We start from the raw sequence: 17162 nt of genomic DNA on the forward strand, positions 1-17162 counted from the left end.
TTTCTTTTTTTGCTGAGTTTATATATATGGAGATAGAGAGAGCGAGAGAGAGACCCTAGATGATGATGATAATGGTAACGATGTGGATATACAGTATGTTTTCAGAGGCGTCATGCCCATTATTGCATAATAAAGCATTTGACATATTGGGCTGAACTCCCTCCATTCACCACCCACCAATGTGCAGTACATCCTTGGATGAAAGCAGCCATTTTGACTTTCGTGTGGAGAGGGTGCTCTAGTTTAATCTGTCCACCGTTGTCCTTGACTGCGTGTGGTCACCTGGATCCATGGCTATATGAAACGGGCCGACCTGAACCATGACGAGAAGCTGAGCTACGAGGAGGTCCAGGGGCTGCTCACCATGATCAACATTGACCTAAATGAAGAGTATGCGCGCAACCTCTTTAAGGTGATCAGACCATAGACATTATTTCCCCTAGATTCATTTCCAGCCCTATAACAATACCTAAGCTCACTGGCACCAAAATTGCCAAAGAAGCCAAACTCTTTTAGAAAGGGAGGGAGTTAAAGCTAGGTGGGGAGCCCGCCTAGCCTATGGTGGGGGAAACATTGGATATAGATTAGCATCACACTGCATTGTCCTTACTTCTCAAATATTTGTTTCTGTCCTGTTGTCCGGAAATAGCTCATTTCAAATGATACTGTATGTCTGCAACTGATACATCATACTCAGAGGGCAAGACTTTGAAAAAGTTAATATATGGTTGGAGTCAGTGGCTTTTCAGTAACGTTTCAGCTGTAGTTCCAAATTCAATCCCATGGCTTGTTTGATATTTTTTTATTCAATTCATGCAGGTCCAATTGACTCATTAAAATGACGTTGAAAATGATGACTGTGACCAGGGGACTATTTTATTAGCTTGCCGTGAAACAATAACTTTGATCATGTTCATCCATTGACTTGATCCCTTTGGAAATATTCCCGCCCTCCTCCCATCAGAAGTGTGACCGGTCGTGTGACGGTCGTCTGGACCACGGGGAAATCGAGGTGTTCTGTAGGGAGCTGTTACGGCGGCCGGACCTGGACGCCGTGTTTAGCCGCTACTCGGCTAACGGCTGTGTGCTCTCCACCGTGGACCTGAAGGACTTCCTGAAAGACCAGGGAGAGGACTCCTCGCTGATCCACGCTCAGAGTCTGATCCTCACCTACGAGCTCAATGAGTGGGGTACGCTTACGTGCTGTATGGCCAAAAGTTAAGGGAGTTAGGGTCTTTTTAGATTGGAATATAGCCCTTTTCTCACTTCCTCCATACTATTTCTACCTTCAGCTCACCTTATTGTCCCCAAAATGTATCCAAATTAAATAATTGTTTTACCTACTGTACATTAACACAAGCAAACAATGTATATTTTGGTATGTTTTTTTTCTTCTATCACTCCCATACCAACCATGTGCCTATGCCCTGCACAGCCCAGAAGAATGGGTACATGACGCCCAATGGTTTCACCATGTACATGCTGTCCAAGGAGAACAATGTGTTTGACCCGGACCACGCCAGGGTGTACCAGGACATGACCAGATCTCTGGCCCACTACTTCATCTCCTCCTCACACAACACCTACCTCACCAGTGACCAGGTTACTGGCTACAGCAGCACGGAGGCTTATATCAGGTGAACACACACATGTACAGAAATGTATGCGTGCATGCACACACGCATTCGCAGGCATAGACGTACACACATAAACACACAAACACCACATCACCTTATATTGAGCACTACAAAACACACTCTATACATGTGTTTTAAGTCTGTGTGTGTATACTGTGTGTGTTTGAGTTAACATCGCATGTATGTTAACGTGTGTGTGCGTTAACGTGTGTTTCCTCTGTCCCAGGGCTCTGAACCAAGGCTGTCGCTGTGTGGAGTTAGACTGTTGGGATGGGGACAAAGGGGAGCCGGTCATCTACCACGGTCACACACTCACCTCCAAAGTGCCCTTCACAGAGGTCATCGAGACCATCGCCGAGTACGCCTTCAAAGTAAGCTCCAATACTCCATTAGCAGTCCATTGCCATTCATTTTTAATTACTGTGTATTGTATTTTGTAGTTTTTAACCCCCTACATTAGACTAGTTTGGAAGATTACTAGCTACTGGTATTTGTTTATGAATAGAGAGAAGCAAATATTACATTTGTCTCTGGGTGTGCCTTTTTTTTGTGTGTGTATATATATATAGAGGGTTAGGTTAGACAGATAGGAAAGTGGCCCAGACAGAATTCGATCCATCGCCAAGGGTGATGCGTGGTTGAGAGTCGGCAACACTACCACTAGACCAAACTCTGGCACCAAAAATATCTCTTCTGAATTAAGATGTATTAACTTTCCACCCTCTTTCCCTCCCCTCCACCTTCTTCTCTTCCGTTGCCCTCTCATCTTCTAGGCGTCTCCGTACCCTCTAATCCTGTCCCTTGAGAACCACTGCAGTGTGGAGCAGCAGGCGGTCATGGCCCGACACCTGTGCTCCATCCTGGGGGACAAGCTGCTCACCAAGCCCCTCAATGAACAGCAGCTCCAGAGCCTGCCCTCACCAGAGGTGGGACTACTACTGTACTACTACTATACATTCCTATTCTACACTACACCTCTACTATTCTATAATGCAGTGGTTCTCAAACTTTTTGACACGCGATCTCCCATAAAGGATTGGTTCAAAGCTCGAGACCCAATCGCTGTCATTACAGCCATAAACAGTGATGTGTTTTCTTCCTCACAAATATCGTAATAGATTTGCCAGAATATCTCTTCTCTCTCTCTCTCTCTTAGTCTCTGTCTCTCCTCCTTCCAGCCAAGAACAGACACACACACTCCTCTCTGCTCTGCTCCTTAGAGAGAGTGCTTTGAATGGAATTTCATTATTTATTCTTAAAATAGATGCTGACTCATTGGCTCTTAGTCAATAGTGAGGATTTCAACTTGTAGTACATTTCAGATTCAAATTCCTCACCACTTCCTGTTTTTGAGTTTTAGCAACTGTCGTCCACAATTGAAAAGCTAGCATTTGTAAACAATGGCTTATTGAATAATAACAATATTGAACTCTGCTATGGCTTGGGTGGGCCCATCTGCCATTCCTTTCTTACAACATCAGGAGTGTGTGTGTGTCAGGTTTTCCGTTAGGAAAATGTGGCGCAGGACATTTGACTGGCAACATTTTAATTTACCGGGCATTTGAGAAAATGGCCCTTGAATGTTTTGGTACACCTACTGGAGAGCTCTTCTTTGTTGACACCCATTCAGCATCGTTCACACCCTCTTAAGCCTTGGCCCCACCCATCTCTTGAAGGATTCACATGTGAGGCCATGTGCTAAACAGAGTGAGTATGGTAGTGTACTAAACAAACAAAGATGTCAAGACTAAAGGCTGGTTTATACTAAGTCTATCAACATGTCTATAAACAGTTGTTGCAGTAACATAATGAACATTCTATTGGGCTGCTGATGTCATGCAGCCCGTCGTTTTTGTGTTTATACTTTCTCATAATGAAAACGACAAGTTCGATGTCAGACGACAATAGAATGTTCATGATGTCACTGCGACAACTGTTTATAGACATGTCGATAGACTTAGTACAAACCAGCCTTTAGTGGTCCAAAATAGCATAACTGGTGTTTTTAGATGCCAATAAACCCATCCGTTTAGAAATTTGTTTGGTATATGTCAATTTATCAAACCAGGCAACTAAAAGCAACTTTCTAAACAATGTTTTGGTTCGTTTCAAGCTCGTTAGCTAGGGAGCTAACGTTAAGTTAGCTGGCTAGCTAGTTCAAATAATACCCATATCATATACAGTACCTGTCCAAAGTTTGGACACACCTGCTCATTCCAGGGTTTTTATCTATTTTTACTATTTTCTACATTGTAGAAAATACCTGATAGCCAGTAAAGTGAGACAGGTAGTCTCACCAACAGCACACATCCATAAACATTATTGTGTAAGAGGAAGCTGGTTTGATGTACATGATGATGTGTTTTCCTGTGTGCCAAATACGCCAGATGTTGTTGTGGGGGGAGGGCAGAGGGAGGTGGCCATTTTGGAAGTGGATTGCTCATTTGACGGCTACGTGGAGCAGGCCTTTGCCGACAAGCTTCTTAAATAACAGCCTCACGTGACATGCTTGGACAGCCTCGATATCAGCTTGCCAGCTGATATTTGGCAGTCTCGGCCACGTACACAGGCTTGCAGTGCGTGGCCTCCAGATTGTGGGTCTGACACAAACTAGGGCAAATCAGTTGGCTAGGTACTGCTCTGTTTCAGCTGTCGTGGGCAGCCTAGCTGAATGAATGAGGTGCTTTCTGTACCCTTCAGTGCCATGCATACAGGGACCTTTGAAATATTTGGATCCTTTTTTAATGTAAATTTGATTGGTGGATTCAAATAAAGTATTTAAAATGTGTGTGCAAGTGTGTGTAAGTGTGTGCCTGCTTATGGGTGTGTTTGTGTGTGTGTGTGTGTGTGTGTGTGTGTGTGTGTTTGTGTGTGTGTGTGTGTGTGTGTGTGTGTGTGTGTGTGTGTGTGTGTGTGTGTGTGTGTGTGTGTGTGTGTGTGTGTGTGTGTGTGTGTGTGTGCACTTGTACCTGCCTATACGTATGTGCGTTCATGGATAGCCAAAGTGTGTGCGTTTTATCCATCTGTTTTTACATGTGTGTATGTAGGCGCTGAAAGGGAAGATCCTGGTGAAGGGGAAGAAGGAGAGAGTGGTGGAGCTGGAGAGCTCCTCCAGTTCTTCAGACCTCAGCTCCTCGGAGGAGTGTGAGTGTAGCCATGCAGAGAGCAAAAAGAAGGAGGAGAAGAAGGTGTGTGTGTGTGTGTGTGTGTGTGTGCGTGCGTCTTTTGTCTGTCTTTCTTGCTGAGTCCGCTGATTTGCTGATTGTGCATAGTATCGGCTTTCTTGATCTCATGTAGTACTAGTAACTTTGCCTTTCCTTTCTCTCTCTGCTTCCTACTCCCTCTTCCCCACCCTGTGTGTGTGTGTGTGTGTGTGTGTGTGTGTGTGTGTGTGTGTGTGTGTGTGTGTGTGTGTGTGTGTGTGTGTGTGTGTGTGTGTGTGTGTGTGTGTGTGTGTGTGTGTGTGTGTGTGTGTGTGTGTGTGTGTGTGTGTACCTCTTTAGCCGGGTGTCTCTAAGCTGAGTCCAGAGCTGTCAGACCTGGTGGTGTACACACGCAGTGTTCCCTTTAAAGGCTTTGACCAGGCAGCAAAGAAACCCCCTACAGAGATGTCCTCCTTCTCCGAGAGCGACGCCCTCAAATACGTCAAAGAATCAGGTATGTAGAGTGTGTGTTTGTGTGGGGGGGGGCTGTGTGTGTGTGTGTGTGTGTGTGTGTGTGTGTGTGTGTGTGTGTGTGTGTGTGTGTGTGTGTGTGTGTGTGTGTGTGTGTGTGTGTGTGTGTACGTATCTGCCAATGTGTGTCCGTGTGTGTGTGTGTTTACATACAATCCTAATTAACAGAGTAACCTAATAGCTCCCAAAAGATAATAGTTCAGTAAAAGCTCAAGGGTACAATTAGTCTACTCTACACACTTAGCCAATTACATCAACAGGCTTCTCTGTTAGTTAGCATTGTATGTAAACACATACACACGGACCCACCTGCGCACACACCCACGCGAGCCAGCAGCATACCACCCTGCATCCCATTGCTGGCTTGCCTATGAAGCCTAGAGGGTCAGTCCTGGTCAGTCCCTGGATAGGAGACCAGATGCAGCTCGAAGTGGTGTTGGAGGGCCAGTAGGGGGCACTCTTCCCTCTGGTCTAAGGAGATCCCAATGCCCCAGTGGTGGGGACATCGCCTTGAATAGTTTGGCGTCTTTCGGATGGGACGTTAAACGGGTGTCCTGACTCTCTGTGGTTGTTAAAAATTGCATGGCACTTATTGTAAGGTGTTAACCCTGGTGACCTGGCTAATTGCCCAACCTGGCCACCTAATTATCCCCCTCATTCCTAATTGGCATATATCACTCCTCACCTCTCCACCTGATAGCTGATGTGCGGTCTGGTGCAAATTGGTTGCCGTGCATCACCCAAGTGGGTGCTAAACATTGGAGGTGGATGAGGTGAGCTTCCCCCTTACTAAGAAGACAAGACACCTGGGCTGTGTTCATTAGGCACCAAATGGAAGAAAACAGATTGAAACAGGAAGGGTCTACCTCTACCTGGAAAAACATAGGCTTCTCTGTTTTTCCCTTTTTCCAGTGTTTTAACTACCCTTGCCCTCCTTCTTTCTCCTCCTCCTGCAGGGAAACATTTTGTCCGTCACAACAGCCATCAGTTGAGCAGGATATACCCCTCAGGACAACGCCTGCAGTCCTCCAACTACGATCCCCAGGATATGTGGAACGGCGGTTGCCAGATTGGTCAGAACATTGTAACCACTCTCTGAAGTTGCCAGATTATGTTCCCTACAATACGCTATGAAAGTAGAACGCCAAAAACAGCAAAATATAACATATATCTACTTTCATAGCGTGTTTTCAAGAAATATGGTTAGTATGGCCCATCTCAGAAATGTGAAACAGTGTTTACCAGGTACACTGTTCCTCAGTGGGTGTCCAATGTTAGTTGCCAGATTTGATAGTATTTGTGAATTCCGTATTGTGTTGGAGATAGTGTGTTGCTACACCGGTCAGTGCCGTACACTCCATTACAGAGTGTTGGAATCGGCTAAACATTGATCATCGAGATAGTAAATGAATGACAGGAAATGAAAGAGACTGGGTTTTATGTCTCTGTAGAAGGACAGATAGCTGTGGAATGTGTTGGAGTGTGTTGGGGGACGGGAGCAGAGCACCGTGTTGATACAGGAAAGACAGATGGACATCTGTGGATTAGATGGAGGGGTTGAGGTCAGGAGGTGAGGACAGGTCACCTGAAGGGAGTAATACGGGTTTGGGATCTTGTTACTCTTTTCCTGTTAAACCATAAGAAGGATTGGAGAGAAGGCGTGTCTTAAGTAGGATGTATATAACCAATGGAGAGAAATGTTTTGCTGTCTGATTACAGCTGTACAGAACCTTTGGGTAGAATTAAACTTGGTTAATATGGCTGCAGTCCCGTTAACGGGACCGATATGACAACAGCCAGTCGAAGTGCAGGGCGCCAAATTCAAAAAACAGAAATCTCATAATTAAAATTCCTCAGACATTCATGTGTATTATATAATTTTAAAGGTAATCTTGTTGTTAATCCCACCAAAGTGTCCGATTTCAAATAGGCTTTTCAGCGAAAGCACTACAAACGATTATGTTAGGTCACCACAAAACCACAATAATCACAGCCATTTTTTCCAGCTAAAGATAGCTTCACAAAAACCAGAATAGAGATAAAATGAATCACTAACCTTCGATTATTTTCATCAGATGACACTCATAGGACTTCATGTTACACAATACATGCATGTTTTGTTTGATTAAATTCATATTTATATAAAAAAATCTGAGTTTACATTGAGGCGACTAGATTCATTAGTTGCAAAAACATCAAGTGACTTTGCATAGCCACATCGTTTCAACAGAAATGCTCATCATAAATATAGATGATAATACAAGTTATACACATGGAATTATAGATAAACCTCTCCTTAATGCAAAAAAACTTTACGTAAATATAAACCATGCAATAATCTGAGACGGAGCTCAGATGATTAGCCAAATTAGCCACCATGTTGGACTCAACAGAAACCCGAAAATACATGATAAATGTTTCCTTACCTTTGATGAATTCATCCGAATGCAGTCCTAGGAATCCCAGGTCCACAATAAATGCTTGATTTGTTCGTTCATGTCCGTTATTTATGTCAAATTAGCTACTTTCTAATTGTTTACCAAATACCCTAACCAAAGTCTCAAAGCGCGACCACTATAACGTGACGAAATGTCAAAACGTTCCGTTACAGTCAGTAGAAACATGGCAAACGATGTACTGAATCAATCTTTAGAATGTAGTTAACATACATCTTGAATAACGTTCCAACCGGAGAATTAAATCGACTTCAATTGAGAGATGGAACAGAGCTGCCTCTCACGTGAACGCGCGTGTTGAATGCATGGTCACCTCATGGCACCTCATACTAAATTCTGTCTCCTTCGACCCCCCTTCACATTAGAGTCATCAGACTTAGTTCTATTGACTGCTGACATCTAGTGGAAGCCGTAGGAAGTGAACCCCCATCCATATCTCTCTGTATTTTGAATAGGAGCTTGGTTGAAAATATGGCACACCCAGAAAAAATACAAACAGGAAGTGGAACTTCTCAGGTTTTTGCCTGCCATATGAGTTCTGTTAATCTCACAGACTTAATTCAAACAGTTTTAGAAACTTTAGAGTGGTTTCTATCCAATACTAATAATACTATGCATATATTAGCAACTGAGACTGAGGAGCTGGCCGCTTACAATGGGCACCTTTCATCCAAGCTACTCAATACTGCCCCTTCAGCCATAAGAAGTTAAAGCTTCTCTAGTATCCGTGAGTTATTAACTCTGAAAAATAAGATCCTAACAAGAGCAATATTCCAGCATTCTATTACACTCTAATGGACAACATAAATTCTCTCATTACTTAGACAGATAAATAAAGCACAATACACTGTAACTCTAAACCACAGTGATTATCCAGTAATGACCTACAGTATGTCCTGTAATGCACTAAAACACTCTTGTGGCAGGCAGATGATCTGGCTAATGTCTAGGCTTTAAATCAACGCACTAATTCACAGTAAGTAACTGAAATATTTGTTTCTCCAGTGGCGCTGAACTACCAGACGGCAGGGGAAGAGATGGACCTGAACCGGGGGCGCTTTTTACCCAACGGTCTTTGCGGATACGTCCTCAAGCCCTCCTTCATGACCCGCCCCGACTGCAACTTCAACCCCGAGAACACGGGGGGAGGACCCGGACACGACCCCACCCTCCTCACCGTACGGGTAAGTGAGTGTTCCTGGATGCCCCGACAGCCCCCCAAATCAATCCAATTTAACTAAATTCTATACGACTTTGTCAATCCGCCAAGAGGACATCGAGAAGGTAACAAGGTCAGACTATCGCAAAAAATAAATGCAATGTATAGAATTAAAATCAATGCCTCACTTTTCTCTAATGCTATTTCTCACAATCCTTTAATTCCCCATTCCTATGTTTCCCATTCCTGTTTTTCCTCAATCCCATTATAACCAATCCCATGCAGGTGATCTCGGCCCAGCAGCTTCCCAAGCCAGAGTGGGATAAACCCAGCTCCATCGTGGACCCTCAGGTGTGGGTGGAGACCCATGGCGTTCCCATCGACAACAACAAGAAGATGACCCCCCGCGTGGACAACAACGGTAAATATACAGTGCATTCGGAAAGTATTCAGACCCCTTGACTTTTTCCACATTTTGTCAGTGGTGGGAAAAGTACTCAATTGTCATACTTGAGTAAAAGTAAAGATACCTTAATAGAAAATGACTCAAGTAAAAGTGAATGTCACCCAGTAAAATACTACTTGAGTAAAAGTCTAAAAGTATTTGGTTTTAAATGTACTTAACCTTTCTAGGACACACGTTCCGCTAGCGGAACCCCTGACAACATTCCGCTGAAAAGGCAGCGCGGGAAATTCAAAAATATTTTTTTGAAATATGTAACTTTCACACATTAACAAGTCCAATACAGCAAATTAAAGATAAACATCTTGTTAATCTACCCATCGTGTCCGATTTAAAAAATGCTTTACAGCGAAAACACAACATATGATTATGTTAGATCACCGCCAAGTCCAAAAAACACAGCCATTTTCCCAGCCAAAGATAGGAGTCACAAAAAGCAGAAATAGAGATAAAATGAATCACTAACCTTTGATGATCTTCATCAGATGACACTCATAGGACATCATGTTACACAATACATGTATGTTTTGTTCGATAATGTGCATATTTATATCCAAAAATCTCAGTTTACATTGGCGCCATGTTCAGAAATGCCTCCAAAATATCCGGAGAAATTGCAGAGCCACTTCAAATAACAGAAATACTCATCATAAACGTTGATGAAAGATACATGTTTTACATAGAATTAAAGATACACTTGTTCTTAATGCAACCACTGTGTTAGATTTTTTTTTAACTTTACGGAAAAAGCACACCATGCAATAATCTGAGACTACGCTCAGATAGAAACAACATTTCTCCGCCATGTTGGAGTCAACAGAAATACGAAATGACATTATAAATATTCCCTTACCTTTGATGATCTTCATCAGAATGCACTCCCAGGTATCCTAGTTCCACAATAAATTGTTGTTTTGTTCGATAATGTCCATTATTTATGTCCAAGTAGCTACTTTTGTTAGCACGTTTAGTACACATATGCAAACGCTCGTGCAGGTCCAGGCGAACTTCGGACGAAAACTTCGAAAAGTTATATTACAGGTCGAATAAACTTCTTAAACTAAGTATAGAATCAATCTTTAGGATGTTGTTATCATAAATATTCAATAACGTTCCAACCGGAGAATTCCTTTGTGTCTATAGAAGTAATGGAACGCAAGTCGATATCATGTGGAATGCGCGTGACCAGGACCTGGCTTTCTGCCAGATTACTGACTCAAACAGCTCCCATACGGCTCAACATCACAGTAGAAGCTTCATTCAACATTCTACAGACTGTTGACATCTAGTGGAAGCCGTAGGAAGTGCAAACAGATCCATATCCCACTGGGATTTCAATAGGCAATGAGTTGAAAATCGACCAGCCTCAGAATTCCCACTTCCTGTTTGGATTTTTTCTCTGGTTTTTGCCTGCCATATGAGTTATGTTATACTCACAGACATCATTCAAATAGTTTTAGAAACTTCAGAGTGTTTTCTATCCAATAGTAATAATAATATGCATATATTAGCATCTGGGACAGAGTAGGAGGCAGTTCACTCTGTGCACGCTATTCATCCAAAGTGAAAATGCTGCCCCCTATCCCTAAAAAGTTAATTAATCTGCCAGATCAGAGGCATTAGGGATGCAAAAGGGTTTTCTAATGATCAATTAGCCTTTTAAAATGATCAACTTGGATTAGCTAACACAACGTGCCATTGGAACACAGGAGTGATGGTTGCTGATAATGGGCCTCTGTACACCTATGTAGATATTCCATAAAAAATCTGCCGTTTCCAGCTACAATAGTCATTTACAACATTAACAATGTCTACACTGTATTTCTGATCAATTTGATGTTAATTTAATGGATTTTTTTTTTTTAGAATGTTCAAAAACAAGGACATTTCTAAGTGACCCCAAACTTTTGAACGGTAGTGTAGGTCAATGGGCTGGGCTACATGAGGTGTTCGACTATGATTTGAAAAAGGCATTGCGGTTTATTGCCTTAAGCTGGGCTGCCTTAAACTGCCTTAAGCCTCCTTAAGCTGGGCATCATTCACAAGTGATAATATTGTCACCCATCAGACTATTCTTGATTTACAAATATATGAAATAATATGTGTGAAATTTGATTTCTGATTTGCATTGATGTCAGCGTGATTAGAGGGACAATGGAGTGCTGAGTACCAGCCAGTTAGCAAGTTTGACAGGCTACTAATGATCATCAGCCGCATCAGAGCTTAAAGAAGCCTAATTACCGTGACTATTTGTGGAATTTGACTGCCGTCATGACTCGTGACTGGCGGTAATACATTCATCGTAACAGCCCTAGGTCCTACTCCATTTCTCTTTACTTTCCCCGACACCACCTGTAGAACAGCAAAGTTTTCATTTAGGAAATGTTATTAATCCATTTATTTGTTTGTCCTAACAAAAAAAAAAAAAAAAAATCGAATACATTTGATCATTTCTGGGAGTAAGGAGTTCCAATGAACTGTAAGAGAACATGGGCAAGTTTGACATATACATACATCCCAAGATGTATGCCCATTGGTTGAGAGAGAGAAGGTGAGAATTGCAAGATGTATGCCCATTGGTTGAGAGAGAGAAGATGATAATTGCAAGAGTGTGCCCATAGGTTAAACAGCAAGCGTGAGGAATGTGCAATTATTGTTCCGTGCTCATATGCTATAAGGTAAATAGTTGAATGACATTCCGCACGTGGCTAATAGAAAAGAGGAGGAGAGACATGCTAATGAGGAGAGGAGAGTAGAGACTATGCTGATGATAATAGTGTTTGTAAACACTAACTATTTTCATGACATAGACTGCTATGATTCCTTATTGATGTCACTTGTGATATCCACTTCGATCAGTGTAGATGAAGGGGAGGGGACGTGTTAAAGAAGGATTTTTAAGCCTTAAGATAATTGAGACATGGATTGTGTATGTGTGCCATTCAGAGGGTGAATGGGCAAGACAGATTTAAGTGCCTTTGAGCGGGGTATGGTAGTAGGTGCCAGGCGCACCGGTTTGAGTGTCAAGAGCTGCATAGCTGCTGGGTTTTTAATGCTCAACAGTTTCCCGTGTGCATCAAGAATGGTCCACCACCCAAAGGATATCCAGCCAACTTGACACAACTGTGGGAAGCATTGGAGTCAACATGGGCCAGTATCCCTTTGGAATGATTTCGACAACTTGTAGAATCCATGCCCCAATGAATTGAGGCTGAGGGGAACGGGGTGCAACTCAATATTAGGACAGTGTCCCTAATATTTTGTACACAGGTAACTGCCAAAATAATGGAAACACTTGAGTAAATGAGGGAAACCATGTATATTGAAAGCAGGTGCTTCCACACAGGTGTTGTTCCTGAGTTAATTAAGCAATTAACATCCCATCATGCTTAGGGTAATTTATAAAATGCTAGGTAGGGCATTATTTTGGACATTACTTTGGTTACCATGGCTCTGCCCCGATAGGATGACAATGCCCCCATCCACAGGGCACGAGTGGTCACTCAATGGTTTGATGAGCATGAAAACAATGTAAACCATATGCCATGGCCGTCTCAGCCACCAGATCTCAACTCAATTAAACACTTATGTGAGATTCTAGAGCGGCACCTGAGACAGTGTTTTCCACCACCATCAACAAAACACCAAATTATGGAATTTCTCATGGAAGAATGGTGTTGCATCCCTCCAATAGAGTTCCAGGCACTTGTAGAACCTATGCCAAGGTGCATTGAAGCTGTTCTGGCTCATGGAGGCCCAATGCCCTATTTTGGTGTTTCCTTTATTTTTGGCAGTTACATGGACATTCCCGCTATGCACATGCAGTAGAAGAGGAAGCAGTGTGAATTGTATTGTGCTTACTGAAAGAAGTAGTGAGCTATCCATTCAGGCCAGCCTTACTGATTGAACCTACGTTATCAACTACATTTCAATTTACTGAATAAACTGAAATTCCAATTGAAATAGAATTGAGCCCAAACCTGATGTACGAATAGAAGATACACAAAAATAATTCTGCATTGAACCCTTCGCTCTCCCCCTTTCCTATGGTTTGTCAGGGTTTAACCCTCGGTGGGACTGTACCTTCAACTTCACTCTGCATGTCCCTGAGCTGGCTCTGGTGCGCTTCATGGTGGAGGACCACGACTTCACCTCCAGAAACGACTTCCTGGGACAGTTCACCCTGCCCTTCACCAGCCTCCGCACAGGTGTGTGTGTCAAAATAACGTATCTTACTGTTTAGACTATAGCCAATAATCAGTTTGTCTGACCTTTCACCTCTGCCTTCTCGCCCCCAGGTTACCGTCATGTCCACCTGCTGAAGGTCGATGGTTCCAGCCTGTCACCCACTTCTCTGTTCATCCACGTTAAGGTCACCCCCTGCCACAGTAGCCCCTCCAAGGCCTCAGCCAAATCTCCGTCCCCAACCAAGATCGTAGCCATATCACCAGCCATATCTCCGACCACGTCCCAAGCCAAATCACCAGCCAAGAAGCATTAAGTCTTTCCTCCGGCTTCACCAAGTAACCCAGGGTTAAGATGAAACTCATTCTGTCCTCTACTCTTTTTTGTATGGTGCAGTAAACATGGTTGCAGTCCATTCCCATTTCAATTGAGTTAATTCTGCCTCTGCTTCACTCACAGTATTATTTTTTAAAGAGAACATGAAAACGAACCACTGTTCTTGGTTCCTCCCAACTTGAGTGATCTAAGTAGTGGGCCCAAGTGAAAACTGTCTAGACCATCAACAGTGTGGATGTCCTACTGTATACCATTCATTATCTAACAGCATATCTATAGTAATGAAGGTAATGAACTTCGATCTCCAGTATTCTGTGAAACTACTGGACCAGGATCTCTGGCTGTCTGTTTTGTGTGATGATTGGACCAAACACAAAAAGAGTTACCAACCAATAGCCAGCCAGGGTATTGGGTCAATGGTACATCCCTCCACAACAGGTAAACCGTCCAAACAGAACTTTGCATATTTGAAGCATATAAAAAGGACTGTTATAATAAATTATTATTCACCAGTATTTTTAAAGAATCACATGCTTACAAGGGTGTAACGTATTTGTTCCTTACAGAGAAGATCACTCTATACCGTCCCTAGATTCAATTCTGTCACGATTTATGGCTATAATTCATCAAAGGATTTATCAGTTTCCCGAGCCGAGACATCTTTAGAGATGTAACCATATAGAAGTTAGATTTTATATTTCTCATTTTCATAATTTACTTTAGTTATCTAGTTGTAGATAGATATAGTTATTGTAGCAATACTAGAATATGCACTATAGTAGATCTGTTGCCTTTTTGTAGCACGTTTTGAAGATATGAAAGATATTTACAATATGTTTGTAGCATTTCAGATTGGTCTAAGAAGAAAAAATGTTTAAAGAGTAACCAGGTCCATGATGTTTTCAAGTTTTTGTTTTATGACATCCCTGTTCAAGTGAAGTTCAAGTTCAATAGGCTGTGTCTCAATAGTTGTAAGTCGTTTCTTATCCTGTGTCCTTATGTCCATGATGACCGTTCAGGCTGGACATGTCAAATGAAGTGTACCTTTCCTGAAAGCCTTGTAGCTAATGTGGAACTTTATAATTTTTCTGACGACCCAGACCATGGCACTTGAAGAACAGCAAAGTGCATCGTTTGACAAATCTAACTTGTTCAAGCACAGAAGATTGTTTTTAGAATTGTTACCCTCTGGCAGCTGTGCGTCTGGGTTGTCGAGAGGAATAGCATGCCTCGTTAGCTAAGGAAAGCCGGAAACTCACACGAGTGCCATTGATTTGAGTCCATCCGCCTATCAGTGATTAAGGAAAGGAGATGAATGAGAAGGGTAAAGGAAAGGAGAAAAGTAAGTCATTTTAGAGTATTGAGACAGCCAGGTGTACTGTAGAAAGATGTTATTGATACTAAAGATGACAATCTTCAACTTGGGACAAGAAGTGAGGTTAGTTTGAGACTCTAGCCTTTTTAAATGTTTTAAAGTGATTTCAATGATTTTAAATACATTATCTATTGTCCATAATGTATATCATGTCATCTTTGAAAGAAGGGTTTTAACAACAATCTTCTTGTTTATTACCCAGATTAGTTTTGTTGTAGAATTATTTAATAGACCATTTTTATACATATTTGCTGTAATGTAAACCAATAACATCCATTTTAGAATGCTTTTTAAGGAATATGTTTTTGTAATAGTTTACATTGTGTCTCAGAGTAGGAATGCTGATCTATGATCAGTCTTGTCTTTTAGATCCTAATGAATAAGATTTGATGGACAGGGGGGACCTGGTCCTAGATCAGCACTCTGAGATGCTTTATGAATACGGGCCCTGGTCTACGCCTCAATGGTATTGTATGGATTCAAAGAGAGATGTGATGTTTGTGTAAAAGACCGAAGTGAAGTTGTGAAAATGTCCTTCTGTAGCAAAGATAATGAGAAAAATGTATACTGTAATTGTTGTGCAAAATACAAACACCCATGTCACGCTATTATATATGGTATTTATTGCACATATTTTGGCTATAGCTTATTTATTTTGTACAGTGATTTTCCAAGGCAATGAAAAGTATTGTTTTAACTCGAGGACACTTTCAGGTTTCCACTTTCAGGTTTCAACGACATGGACCTAAGTGTTCACACAAAATGTGATTTTTAAAAAGAAATGTTACTGAAGGAGATGGAGTTTTGGATGATAATGATGATGATAATGAGGTGGAGGAGGAGGGTAACGGTTCAATTCACAAAACTGACTGGGAAATTACAGTTCAAATGTGTTGCGTATGTTAGGTTTATCCTTTAGTTCTATTGTATTTTTGCTCTATTCAGTTCTATTATATGACATGTTATCGTCCAAAATACACTTCTAAATGCCTTTTCTCTTTCATTCTTCTGTATTGTATGGCATATCTTTTTAAAAACTGTGTCATCCATCTTCCATTATCAGCGTTTCTGCATGTAATACAGGTCTGCTAATATAGGATTATTAAAGGCCCAGTGCACTACTTTTTCCCCCCAAAAAAATTCAGGGGGTGCTGCAGCATGCTCAGCACCCCTACTTCCTGCTGCAATGCGTATGTTTATTGTAGGTTGTTCTTTTTAATGACCTCTTTCATAGTGTTTTTTACTCTTGTACATTTCAGAACTTTCATTTCTTAACTTTAACGCTTGCAGTTATTGAATTCTGCTTATTTAAGATTTCCTATCATAGAAGATTTATTTACGTCGTGTGACTCGATTGGTACACTGACCAGGATGTTAGATGGTGTAGGCCGGGTGACCCAGGTGCTCTTGTGTCAGTTTTACATTTCCCTCACTAATGGTTAAGGTTAGGATTGGGGGAGGGGAAGCAGATCCTAGATCTGTACCAAGGGAAAACTTCACCCCGGGGGCATGTTGGATTCACAACACTGTCAGAATCTGGTGCTATGCAACAACAACAAAAATATACTGATAAAAAAGTTTGAGTTAAAAGAATTTGCGTTAATGCAATGTTTACAGTATTTATTTCTGGCTGTAATAACTGAATCAATTAAAAACTAAAATAAATGAAAAGTGGTGTAATGTATCCTACAAAGTGTGGACATACTTGGCAATGGTATTTTATTAGGATCCCCATGAGCTGTTGCGATAGCAGCAGCTACTCTTCCTGGGGTCCACACAAGACATGAAACATTAAATGATACAGAACATTAATAGACAAAAACAGCTCAAGGACAGAACTACATCAATGTAAAACATTTCAAATGTGGCCTACATAT

The 17162-nt window shown here is 41.8% G+C and overlaps 1 protein-coding gene across 1 annotated transcript in view; it reads left to right on the forward strand.

The window, feature by feature from the left end:
- The window catches only part of plcd3b (phospholipase C, delta 3b), a 53151-nt gene extending 36238 nt beyond the window's left edge, over positions 1-16913 (forward strand). The window contains exons 4-15 of the mRNA XM_038991549.1: positions 283-412; positions 965-1190; positions 1436-1637; positions 1864-2008; positions 2411-2563; positions 4685-4825; positions 5141-5294; positions 6268-6384; positions 8773-8951; positions 9212-9347; positions 13448-13597; positions 13688-16913. Coding sequence (XP_038847477.1) covers positions 283-412; positions 965-1190; positions 1436-1637; positions 1864-2008; positions 2411-2563; positions 4685-4825; positions 5141-5294; positions 6268-6384; positions 8773-8951; positions 9212-9347; positions 13448-13597; positions 13688-13890 — 1936 coding nt within the window. The 3' untranslated portion in view covers positions 13891-16913. The remainder of the gene's footprint in view (positions 1-282; positions 413-964; positions 1191-1435; positions 1638-1863; positions 2009-2410; positions 2564-4684; positions 4826-5140; positions 5295-6267; positions 6385-8772; positions 8952-9211; positions 9348-13447; positions 13598-13687) is intronic.
- The last annotated feature ends 249 nt before the right edge of the window (positions 16914-17162 follow it).

The sequence above is a fragment of the Salvelinus namaycush genome, chromosome 4 (assembly GCF_016432855.1).
Source record: "Salvelinus namaycush isolate Seneca chromosome 4, SaNama_1.0, whole genome shotgun sequence".
In the NCBI taxonomy this organism is placed as follows: Eukaryota; Metazoa; Chordata; class Actinopteri; order Salmoniformes; family Salmonidae; genus Salvelinus; species Salvelinus namaycush.